At 36.2% G+C, this 12,984-nt stretch overlaps 1 protein-coding gene across 1 annotated transcript; it reads left to right on the forward strand.

Annotated features, from left to right (window-relative positions):
* The first annotated feature begins 463 nt into the window (after positions 1 to 463).
* On the forward strand, positions 464 to 12,699 carry Pdk4 (pyruvate dehydrogenase kinase 4). Its single transcript, XM_004862715.4, has 11 exons — positions 464 to 789; positions 1,864 to 2,005; positions 3,116 to 3,187; positions 3,908 to 4,092; positions 4,254 to 4,340; positions 4,836 to 4,913; positions 6,678 to 6,754; positions 8,438 to 8,536; positions 8,733 to 8,843; positions 9,131 to 9,244; positions 10,353 to 12,699. The coding sequence occupies exons 1-11, from the start codon at positions 660 to 662 to the stop codon at positions 10,494 to 10,496; spliced, it is 1,239 nt and encodes a 412-aa protein (XP_004862772.1). The 5' UTR covers positions 464 to 659; the 3' UTR covers positions 10,497 to 12,699.
* The last annotated feature ends 285 nt before the right edge of the window (positions 12,700 to 12,984 follow it).

Raw genomic sequence — 12,984 nt, forward strand, 5'->3', positions numbered from 1 at the left:
AGTCTTTTCGCTGTCCAATGGCAAGGAAACTCATACTTTCCTTCACAGCTGATTGGCTAGTGTAAAAGTCCCGCTTTGAGCAACGACCAATGAGCTCTCGGGGCCCCGATTCTTGGAACTGGTTTCTGGACTGGATTTTGTGACATTGAGACAGCTTCGAAGTTGTAAACAAGGACGAGTGTGGGCCGGCCCCCAGCCCACACTACGTGGGGCCCTGTCCCCAGAGACCAATCTAGAGCCCACGTGGTCTAGCTGTCCGTTCCAGCTAAATCCTTCTGGCCTCCTTCTCACCCTTTAGTCTCACAGCCCGGGAAACCAGTGCAAGCCCTCCGGTCACTCTGCCAGGCCACTCTGCTGGAGCCACGCCAGGGGGCGGGGCCTAAAGTTCTTTCTTCGAAGCAATTGGCCTGGCCCCAAGTTCTGGACGTGACTGCAAGTCTCGGTGACTCCTCCCGGTTGGAGCCCGGGAGAGAGGACAGGGAGACAAATAAAAGGCAGCTGGTGCTGCAAGACACTAGTCTCCATCCCCTGCACTTGCGACCCACCGCAGGCTCCTTCACACAGCACCCTAAACCCCGCGCCCCGTTTCGAATCCGGTTCTGCTCCCGTAGCCCTCGCCTCTCCAGCGCTCCAGCCCCATCGTCCCGGAGGGCGTCAGGATGAAGGCGGCCCGCTTCGTGATGCGCAGCGCCGGCTCACTGAGCAGCGCCGGCCTGGTGCCCAGGGAGGTCGAACTCTTCTCTCGCTACAGCCCGTCCCCGCTGTCCATGAAGCAGCTGCTGGACTTCGGTGAGCAGGATCCAGCGCCCAGGCGGGTGGCACTAGGGCTGGGGACCTGCCCTGACTTTCAGGCCAAGATTAGAAGGGCTGGGCTTCAGCTAAAAAACAACCAGAGACCCTCTGCTGCTACGCCCAGGAGCTTCATTGCCTCTGTATCCGCCTTTGCTAGATAGATGTGACTGCTTTCAGACTTGCCTACAGGTCGAGCCACCTGTAACCCTGCAACTGCTGTTGGGTGGCTTCAGCTCATCTTCCTCTTCTGTTTGCCTGGATCTTTGAGTCATAGAAATTTTGCTTTCAGTCACCCCCTAACAATGGCCTAGAAACTTTCTCTCCGCCTTCACAATATGGTACTTCTTGGATAAGATTCCTGATGTTATAAAGTAGCCTCAAATTGATAGATTTTATCCCTTAGCCACCCTCTGCCTCTCCACAGGAGCCTTTGCTCTAAATCCCAACAGAATTCTTTGTCTTTTTACCGCTATAATTTTCTATATATTTGTCCTAAGGCTGAAATATTTATACATAACCTACTCCAGGAGTCTTATAAGGCAAATTTCAAGGGTTGAAAAGTGAAACTACCACTCCTGTGGGAACGTCAAGACCTCCACTTCTCCTGCTTCTCTTCCCTCTCCTGTTTCATATCAATACCCATTAAGGGATGGGGATTTAGCTCCGGGGCGCCCTCGTTAAGAGCAAGGTCCTGAGTTCGATCCCTGGTACCGCCCGAAACAACAACAAAAACCATTAAAGGACATGTGTTGGTGATGCTGTAGCGGTCACTGACTCTTGCATTTTTTTCATAAATACTAAGAACTATGGAATTGCTGCCTTCTTGGGAGTGAATCTTCTTCAAAAACAGGAAACAATCATTCTCATGTTTGACTTTTTTTTAAAAAAAGAAGAAAGAAAAAGCCTGTAAAGATACCTGCTCCTGAATTACTTCTAAACAATAACCCAACTGAGGGCAATATAAAATTTTCTAATATATGTGTATGTTCAATATTTGGTAATTAATGATTTCTGAATATTTCATTTAAATATACTGTTTTCCTAAAACTAAATAAATTTCATTTATTATAGGTTCACACAATGCATGTGAAAGAACTTCTTTTGCATTTTTGAGACAAGAATTGCCTGTGCGGCTAGCCAATATCCTGAAGGAAATTGACATCCTCCCTGATCGATTAATAAATACCTCTTCGGTACAGTTGGTTAAAAGCTGGTAAGTGGGAAATCATTTTGAAGTCTCTAGTTTTAAAAGTTATCTGACTATGGCTTCTTATATTAATTCCATAATTGGAAAACAGGTGGTCTACACAGCAAATACTTTAAAAGATATAAAAAAATTGTTTACTCAGGCTGTTATCATTAGGGCAGTTGTAAAGCTAGAAATAGATTTTTTACCCTGGAAAAACTTGACTCCTTTGCAATAATTTTAATAATTTTACCTTTGGAAGTAATTTGGAAAATAATGAACATGTGCAATATCAATTCGTATTTTACATAATAAAAAAGTTTGACATTGCAAAAGATATCCTATGCCTAGAAACAATTCAGATGACTACTGTTCAGGAAATAGTCAAATTCTGCCTCTGCCACTCCCTAGTTGTGGACTTTTGGGCAAGTGCTCGAAACCCTCTATACCTTAATTCTCCCAGTAAGGAGAACAAATTGTGTGCCTCAAATGAATGTTTGAGTATAACTGAAGTAATCCATTAAAAAAAAAACTTAGAACAGTGTCTACTACACAGCTAGCACTCAGTGACAATTATTATAATCTCGTTTACAAATAAGGATACTGATGCTTAGAGAACAGAGTTGGGATGTTCAGTAAGGCAGACATGTACCAGAACCTCACCCTAATCCACTGACTGCAGGACTATTTGTTCACAGTGTACTCCACACCCATAAGAAAGTCACAATCACAAACACATACTCCAAGTGTAGAATTTAACTGCTGCAGTCAGTGCTTCTACTTTCTGTCTACTTCTCTCTTACAGTAGAAAATATGAAGCCCTTTTTTTTAAAAAAAGTTATTTCCAAAGGTTTTTACTATAAAAATGAAAACATTTGCCAACCAAAATGGTCCAGGAACTGAATATGACTTGGAATAGTTTAAAGAGAAAATTTAAGTTAAATTTTAAGTTATAAAGTTGGCGGTAAAAGTTAAAGTTTTTAACTTGTAATATACTATTTTCCTAGTGTACTGAAGGAAGGTTTTCATTTCAAATGTAATGCTTGCTTTCTTTCTTCAAATAATTTCAAAACGGCATTTTTTTTCAGCCTTTTGCATCTATTAATGTTATAACAAAGCACACTTCTTGCTTTACAGGTATATCCAGAGCCTAATGGATTTGGTGGAATTCCATGACAAAAGCCCAGATGACCAAAAAGCCCTATCAGAGTAAGCTCTATGCATCAGAATAAGTGTTTAAAATCTTGGCTGTTTGCTGACATATTCCTAAGAGTATGCCCTAAATTTTTAGCTAAAAATTAAATGGGCTCTAACCCTGAATAATAAATTACTATCCCCTTACAGATGACAAATTTGGGCTTATTGTGTTTTTAGACCAAAAGAATCCTGGTACTGAAAATTGATGCTGGCTATGTAAAAATGTAGACAACTTGGTGTACCCCCATTCCTGCAAGGAATTTCATTTTTACTCTAAGTTTAGTCCAATAATGAGATTTTCAGGAGAATCTACTATTATAAAATTTTAAAACATTTCAGTGTCATTGTAGATTATACACTTTATCTCAGAGTTACTGGCAGTTTCTAACTACCCAAAAAAGAATTTTTCTAAATCTAGCAAGAATTTTTGAGTTTTTTTCACAATGACATTCAAGAGTCATCTTTGACTTTTTTTTTTCTTTTAAAGAGAAGGCTTATTGAACACCTGTAATGAATGCACTGGCCATACAGGTCTGGTAGTTTTTATGTAACCTAGAATCCAAACCTATCTATTTATGAAACTATCTCCTCTAAGGTAGAGAAATCCCGATAAAGCTCCCCCAACCATTTTATCATTTGGTTTGTTTAGAAGAGAATCCTTTGAAGCCATCTAAGGACAAGAAGTGGATGAAACTTATTTACCTTTCACTAACTGTAAATCTAATGGCTTAGCTTTGTAGATACACTCATCAAAGTTCGAAATAGACACCACAATGTAGTCCCTACGATGGCACAAGGAATCATAGAGTATAAAGAGGCCTGTACATTTGATCCAGTCACCAATCAAAATCTTCAGTACTTTTTGGATCGATTTTATATGAACCGTATTTCTACTCGGATGCTGATGAACCAGCACAGTAAGTGAGCTCATTCAGGATCATGATTATATCAACATGAGTGTAGATTGTGAGCCATGCTACAACTACATGTCCCAGGGGATCATACTCTTTCTCAGTGATAGCTCTGGTCATTATCCTGATTTTTAATAACAACATGTCTTGTTTTTATTTTTTAACAGTTCTTATATTTAATGATGAGAAGACAGGAAACCCAACCCACATTGGAAGCATTGATCCAAACTGTGATGTGGCAACGGTGGTCCAAGGTAATTTCTAGATTTCTTCAGATCTTTTTTGACACTCTATAATATAAGATTGACATATCTATAATCAAGATGATTCTGAATGAATCATGTTCACAGGGCTCCAATTTTTTTATTTTTTTTGTATCAGGGATCGAACTCAGGACCTCGCGCTTGTGAGGCAGGGGTGGTGCCACTGCTCTATGCTTTTATAAATATGCCATCAAGATCCTTTGCTTTTGAGAGTTAGAAATAGAAACACTAATTTATAATACTATAAAAAACCCTAAACATAAATGGCTAAGATGCCATATCTATATTATATTTGATCTACAGAGTGCACATATTCCTAATACTAGAGCTAGAATCAACAAAATATTATTTTTCAATAAAGCATTAAAGAGACATTTCCATATACATAAACCCATATTCTAGGGTATACTTTAGATTAAGGGCAGTATGCACATAGATGAATTGGGATGAAGTCATTTCATTATTGTGAAATATTTTATATTCCAGATGCCTTTGACTGTTCAAAGATGCTCTGTGAGCAGTACTATCTAACATCTCCGGAAATGAAGCTCACACAAGTGAATGGTAATAAAATGTACTTTAATCTGTAGGAAACTCAGTATTTTTCCAGTATAATTACTTTTTATAAATAGTACTTTTAAACACTTTTTTCTCTTCTGAACGTGCCTAAAATCTATTCACAGTTTTTGAAGCCACATTTCTCTATAATTCTCACAACAGTAAAGCTCCAGTTGTGCATATTCAGTTACTAATGATGATTCATAAAAAATGGTTTGAACAAATAATTTGCAATTTAAATAGCAACTAAATTCTAGTATCTTAGCCAAGGAAAGATTGCTTATTATATAAGATGTGAAGAATATGAAAATAAGGAGAACATTTAGCAGTGGAGACATATGTTATGTTCCTAAGAGGTTGTTCACAACAACTAGAAACAAAAATATTTTAAATTGCACTATAAGAAATGTGTTAGTCACAGAATGACAGATAGAACATATGTGAGGCAACCAAAATAGTCACATAAAAGTCAAAAATAAAATAGTGGCTTCCAGGAGTTAGGGGAAGGGAGAAATGGAGAGTTGCTATTCAGCAGATCTAAAGTTTCAGATATGCAAGACGAATAGGTTTTAGAGACATGCTGTAACAACATAGTGTATCTATAGTTAATACTGAATTGTGCATTTAAAATTTTGTAAGAGTAGAATTCATGTTTAATGCTTTTACCACAATAAAAATATGTACTATGAATATATACATTGTTTGAAAGACCATACTTAAAAAGCTTCAATTCTGAGGTATCTACCAAGGTCTCTCCACACTGAAGGGATTACATGATGAATGCAAGACACTATTTTATCCTATCCTATCCTCTTCTGGGTAGATAGATAGCTGTATCTCAAAGCAAAGCAATAAATGGAAATTAGAACAACCTTCTTTTTTCGATTCAAAGTAAATATCTTTTTCAAGCAAAATTTATAGAAACAATTTTTGTCAATGTCAAGAGTAAAAATCAACTTGCTGAAATTAGGGGTACAGAAGTTTAACTCACAGATTGGGATTAAGCAAATGTAGGTGAATGCTGACCTAAATTCGGAGTACAAAGATGGAAAAACACCCTAAATATATGCAGCATTGTTGCATAATACTCGTAGATAAACTGCTGGAACTGTCTGATAAAATAAAGAGGGGATTGTCCTAGGCCTTGTGTTTTTTGAGTCAAACTTTGCCAAGGCTGGGATACCAAAGAATGGTACTTTTCTTTTTCTTTTCCCACAGTATCATGAGGTGTTTGTTTCTCTGTTGTCTTTAGCCTGCTTGTGAAGTTAAAGCATATTTAGAATATAAGATTTAATGTTTGGGTGGTAGAATAACCAAAAAAAACCCCTCAGATATATTATTTTACCATGCATGAAAACATAAAATTATAACATTAATTTCAAGGTTATAATGTAAGCAACAGTATTTCTTGCTCTTATCTTAAAATAAATATAATTTTAACTCTGGAATTCTCTAGTACAAGCATGTTGAAAATAGAAACAATCTCATATAATCCAACTTATAGTTTCATTGTTCTACACTTTAGTCAACTTCATACATTAGAAATGCAAAAATTAATCATAGAGTGCTAGGTAGCAACTGAACAGCATTTTAAAAATAAGCCAGTTGTTTTTACTGTTAGTAGGAAAATTTTACAGGAGAATTTTTGGGTGGGGAGGATGGGAAATATTCCAACCCTGTTTAAAATCTAAACTACTAGTCAAATAGATTTGGAGATTTATTTTAGTGAAATATTTGTTTCTCAATTCTAAATGAGTTTTATTTTTCTAGTTAAATCTCCAGGCCAAGCAATTAACATCGTATATGTTCCTTCTCATCTTCATCATATGCTCTTTGAATTATTCAAGGTATGATAATCTATAATAATTGTGATTTTTGTCTTTAAATAGTTCACTAGTTATATTCCCATTTTCTTCATCATTTTCCTCTAAACCAAAACCTCAATATCTTTTCCCAAGAATACTTCAGTGCTTATAGCAGAAGTAACAGAAAGAAGTTACACAGCCAATATTTGAAAAAGTACATGCACTTCACTGTAACAGCAGTATGTGTTTGAGAATGCACAACATGATTCATGACGTCCCAATGCTTTAGAAACAAGAGGATGCTCCCATTATTTTTCCAAGTGTCCAACAGAGCACCAGTGAATAAAGCCTTGTAACTTCCATCTCTTCAGGCTACTACAGCTCAAAACTCAAAGGCTCAAATCCAGAGTTACTCTAAGTTATCTGCCCACATTCTGAGTCTAGAATATGCTGAGAGAACAGTCAGTTCCTTCAGTGATCTACTTTAATGTACAGAATCACCTAGGGACTTGATTAAAATCCAAAATTCGATTCATTAGGTCAGTGCTAGGGCCTGAGATTCTGAATTTCTAGTGAGCTAACTGGAATCCTGGTTCACATTTCACACCATGAAGGCTATAAAGCAATGCTTCTCAAACTGTAGCATGCACTACATTCTCCTGGAAGGCTTGCTATAATACATTTCAGAAGATTCTGATGTTTCTGTCTAGGGTAAACTAATGCCAACAATCAGTCCTTTCGTGGGCTCCAACATCAAACTAAAACTCTGAATTTAAACTGAAAAGAAAAAGGAAACACTTGAAAAACACCTGGAACTTTGTGGTATTTTCCCAGAGTTCCCTGGATGGGAGAAGAGGAAGACTTGAAAAAAAAAAAGCAGAATCTAACATTAAGTTAGACATAACTCTTCAGAAGTACTATTTTCTAACATTCTCATATTACTGTAATGATATTAATTGAACTACAAAATCTGATCCATTCACTTCAGCTAATGACTAAAACTTACTATAATATAGAAACCAGAAAGCAGATGATATACCAGAAGGTGATTAGAGATGAGAATGGGTTAAATAACCCAACATTTTATCTGCAGGACATTTAGCCAGTAGTCTGAAAACATGTTTTAGTTGGTTGTGCTAAAGGACCAAAGATACTTTTTTGTTGATTTGGTTTATTTTAAATTAAATGATCCAACTCATAGAGTTAGTTGCCATCCCTGGTAAAAGTTAAGATGAAAATCAAAGGCAAATTGAAGTTTAATTTAAAATTATTGAGTCTCCTTTTAAATAGTAACAACCTTTTTCCAGCATATTTTACAAAAGCCAATAAATTGGTTCAATGATTCACTATTCATTTGTTATGTAATAGTCTTTGGTGCTTGGATATAAAATGTAATGGAAAGACAGAAAAGGGAGTACTAGGAAATGGACTATAAAAACCAATTTCTACATTTAAGTTTACAAATAAGAGCTTGACAGCTAGCAGAATTGTTTTTCCATTAGACATTACTCCCAGGAGCTATATTACATGTTAAATGAATATTTTTCATTATACTTACTGTATGACACATTCATAAATGGCTATTTACAGAGCTGTTTTACTATTAACTTTAAAAATAGAAACTGAGTTATCCTCTGTGCAGCTCATATTTTAAGCATAAAAACAGTTATTTATTGTTCCTCATTCTTCTGCCATTGAATTCCTTATGGTTTTCTTTTTCCTTAGAATGCAATGAGGGCAACCGTTGAGCACCAGGAAAACTGCCCTTCCCTTGCGCCAATTGAAGTGATTGTGGTTTTGGGAAAAGAAGACCTTACAATTAAGGTATCCATTCTCTACTTTTCTTCTGGTTCTTTCTTGAGAGAATTTTAAAAATGTCAATAATAATAAGGCTCCTTGCTTTGGACAATGGCTCCAAATCATGTATACCAGGTGACTTTTATAATGAAGAGAAGACTTTTTAGTATAGACAAGTTCACGTTGTTTTTAATGTGTAGCTATGATGACTCGTTTATTTCAGATTTCTGACAGAGGAGGTGGTGTTCCGCTGAGGATTATTGACCGCCTCTTCAGTTACACATACTCCACAGCGCCAACACCTGTGATGGATAATTCCCGGAATGCTCCTTTGGTAAGGCCAATTATATGGCTAAATCCATCCCAGCCACCTGGTTCTAAATGTAGAGCAAGAATTGCTAGGAAAAATTTAGACAAGTTAATCAATCTAGTTAAATTATGTCTGAGGGACATAAGAAAGAATGATAAAGCAAACTAAACATGCTGAAAAGCAATTCTATGAGGGGTCCCTGATTGGAAGCAGAAGATATTTATTTATATGAGAATCATTACTTTCTTACATTTCATATTCCACTGGTCACATCCACTTCTATACTAATGACTGATTTTTTTTCCCTCTAGGCTGGTTTTGGTTATGGCTTGCCCATTTCTCGCCTCTATGCCAAATATTTTCAAGGAGATCTGAATCTCTACTCTTTGTCAGGCTATGGAACAGATGCTATCATCTACTTAAAGGTACTCTTTGAATTCATTGGAAAATCCTGTTTCTAAGATGATCACTTCTTTTACGGTTCTGAGTTCTGTGGTTCAGAGTGAATTCCCTAAACTGAATTAATGCAAGTAAATGACCACAAGTAATTCTATTTTCTATTTGGATATGTAAGCACAAAGCATTTAATATGGTAACTTACTATAGAGAAAGCTAGGCCATACTACCTGATGAACATGAAGCAAAGTTATTTCCCAGGAAGAATACCAAAGTTTCAGAGTAAGGACATGCTTGTGTCAATGTTTTATGGCTATTTCCTCTTGGCATCTGAGAGAGTAACTGTTTTTGATTACTTGCACTTGTGAAAAATAAATGCTAATAATGTTCTAGCCTACAAAACAATGAAATCAAGACACACAAGACCTTAAACTGACCTTATTAGAAATCCAGGGAAAGGAAATCTGGCTGCCCACACTGTCAGCAGGATGTCAAGCATTTCCTGTTTGAACTTTAAAACCTGGTGCACATATGTATCTCTCTATTTGGAATGAAGCCTCAATTTATTTGTTAAGATCGCTGTCCTGATTCTGTTAATCATTTGCCAACCATTTCAGCTGAAAACATATTTACTGATAATAGCAACTAAAACATTAAACTTCTAGGTTCCCATTTTGCATTGGAATTAAATGCCAAGTCACCTTTTTCAGAAATAGTTAATTATTTCTTTCTGAAATAGGCAGAAGTCTTCAAACCAATGAGAACTTAATAAATTAATAGGATCAGATTAGGACTCTCACTTTATCACAAGTTCAGCAGTAGTTTTGCTGTTTAATTTTGTCTCATCAGCAATATCCAACAGACATGTGTAAATAATAAGCATGAATTCTATTCCCTAATTTATAATTACATATGTACTATTCCAACTCCTATGGAGTAGAAATAATATTTTTTATTTTTGTTCTATAAAGTGCCTAAGACACTGTAGATATTATTGGATTCTTTTTACTTAATGAAGGAGATAAATGTATTTGAATATTAAATATTTACCTCAGGATGAATTTTGAATAATCACTTAAAGTGCAAATTATGCTACCCATATTTCTTTGGTCTGATATTTTTTCCCTCTTCCTTTAGGCTTTGTCTTCTGAGTCCATAGAAAAACTCCCCGTCTTTAACATGTCAGCTTTCAAACATTACCAGATGAGTTCTGAGGCTGACGATTGGTGTATCCCAAGCAAGGAACCAAAGAATCTGGCAAAGCAAAAAGTGGCCATGTGAAGAGTGACGTTCAGGATACTCTATGGGATCAAAGTGGGTCTAGGGCAGTGTTGCTGCTTGAACATTTGTATGTGAAGTCTTGTTTCTGCAAAGACAAATCATGGCAACAAAAACATTAATCCATTGAGGAATGGTGTTTGTTTCCATGACTCAGGAGAAGACAGGGCAGAGCTATGGGAGTTAGCTGAGGGCCAGATCCTTGTTCTGTAATGTAGAATAACTCTTAAATGTCTCCAAGTCCTGGAAAAGTTAGATTCTGTTTTTCATCTCTTACCAGGAGGCATGGAGAAGGGAGTGAAAAATGAAGACAGACGTTAGCAGTTTCGATAGGAAGATATTTTAGAACATCTTGTTGACATCAAAAGATACTGGTACTTGATGGTATCAAGTGTTAAGACACCAGTACTTTCTTTTTTTTTTTTTTTTGGTACCAGGGATCAAACTCGGGTCCTTGCGCTTGCGCAGCAGGCGACGAAATCACTGAGCTAAATCCTTGGCCCGACACCAGTACTTTCCTGCCATGCAAAGTTTAGTTTACACTATGTGATGAGAAATGTATATAAATGTACATTTCATACTGTATTTCATACTGTATTTACATGCTCTAGGGAGAAAAGGATGATGACTAAAATAATGTTCACTGTAGTTAAAAGAGGAAGAATGAGTCAAAACATTTTATTCAAAGTTGCAGCCAAGACAATAAGCCTGTGTAAAAACTCAGAAGAAAGCCTCTTCTGATCAGTATAACTCTTTTATCATGCTGCTTTTTCTGTTCATACTTCACACAGTAAGCCAGTGCTTATTGCCAGGTGCCTAGTCTTTGGTGAACTGTTCAAGGTGAACTCAGGAAGTTGGAGGTTGGAGAGAGAAAAGAATTGCCAAAGTGACAGCAAAGCTACACCTTACCTTACTTTGTTTATAAATGAAACAGTAGGTTGGAAAAGCTAAGGGTAGGGAAAAAAATCTCCTATTAAGTACCTAAACTCAGCTGAGTTTAGAACTGTTCTCCACCATGTAGTGGCAGTAATGCAAAGGCATCCATTTATTAAGCTTTAAAAATTGTATTTTTGCTATATTTGATTATATTCTGTACACTCCAGCGTTAACATAGCTGTTAAACATTTTCTAATTTTCAAATGGCCCAAGAACATTAGAATTTAAATACTTTTTGGAGCATTTTTTAAAAATAACAAATAACCTGGAAGTAAGAAGTTCTCATGCCCAGGATGCTTTCATCTGAAAATCGCTGAGATTGAGAGATAATCAGTGAAAGCTGTAATGCAAATGGCTCTTTGGAGAATTCAGGTGGACTGCCCAGGTCTGCAGCCTATTCAGATAAGTGAAGACATGGAAGACAGAAGGAAGGAAAAGAAGAAGGGAGGAAATCAAAAGGCAAGCATCTTTCTATTTTCCCCACAAATTATTCCAAGGATTGATTTGTATTTTTATGGGTGAATTATTGACAAGAGGATGAATTGATGTCTTTCAAAGCAGTATGCCTTCTTTTAGTGGCTCCCACTCTTACAAGATAATAGGCTTATCTTGAGATAATAAACTCATCTATGTCAAATTGTGTATGAACTGACATATAGGAAGAAACCTAAAATTTTCTCTATTTAAAAATAATCAATACTGTTTATATGTTGAATTCAATATCTGTATTTAACTTTGTGATGATCTAGACTCTAAGTCCTAAAGTTGTGGTGCTTCTGGTTGTGGCAATAGAAGCCACAACCCTTTGTTGTGGATTTCAGATATTGTCATCAAAAGTCTCAACAGTGACTTTTCTGGATGGTGGGGCTTTGACTTGTGCATTTATTGATTACACAGAACTCTTTGCAGTAGGTTGTTTGTGGTTTTAGTTTTTTTATTGAAATTTGAGCAAAACATTTCTGCATGTAAATACTTGTATTTACCAAAGATTCGGAGCAGTTGATTAATTAACCTAAACACTGCAAATATCTTTAAAATACTAAAAAGTCAATAAAAGAAACGTTAGTAACTCGATCACATCAATTGTGTAAGTAAATATAAAGTCTACTTTGGTATTTGGAGTAGATGGAAGATCCTTCCAATTATAGTGGATGGGTACTGAGTGCTCAGACCCACTTAAATTATTAATGTATGAGTTCTGTTCTTGTCTTTAAGCTATGTACAGAGAAATGTGATAATTTTTATAATAAATATTTTTATTATAATAATACTCATGGTCTTTCAGTTCTTTTCTTGACTTATCTCAAAGTACAGTGAGTAATGAGTTAGTTTCCTGGTGTTATGTTCAATATTAAACAATCTATAAAATTTGCATAGCCTTGTAAAAATATTGGAGCAAATTTACTACCTTAATTTTTAAACAAATATAAGTGCTTTATGGCAGTTTGGAAATTCCAGATTGTCTTTGTTTGTATGTGCCTCACTAACACATAATACCAAGATGTGTTTACCTACATGTATTTATTCAGTAGTCATTTTTAGAATGCATGTGTTT

Source organism: Heterocephalus glaber, unplaced genomic scaffold (genome assembly GCF_053883595.1).
Source record: "Heterocephalus glaber isolate CG9 unplaced genomic scaffold, H.glaber_assembly_v1.0 deba00000546, whole genome shotgun sequence".
Lineage (NCBI taxonomy): Eukaryota > Metazoa > Chordata > Mammalia > Rodentia > Bathyergidae > Heterocephalus > Heterocephalus glaber.

Excerpts from the sequence above, each read along its gene's own strand:
- Pdk4 (XM_004862715.4), top strand. The coding sequence starts at position 660 with ATGAAGGCGGCCCGCTTCGTGATGCGCAGCGCCGGCTCACTGAGCAGC. Across the intron at positions 4,093-4,253 it reads GATGCTGATGAACCAGCACA|TTCTTATATTTAATGATGAG; the intron begins GTAAGTGAGCTC and ends ATTTTTTAACAG. Across the intron at positions 4,341-4,835 it reads TGTGGCAACGGTGGTCCAAG|ATGCCTTTGACTGTTCAAAG; the intron begins GTAATTTCTAGA and ends TTTATATTCCAG.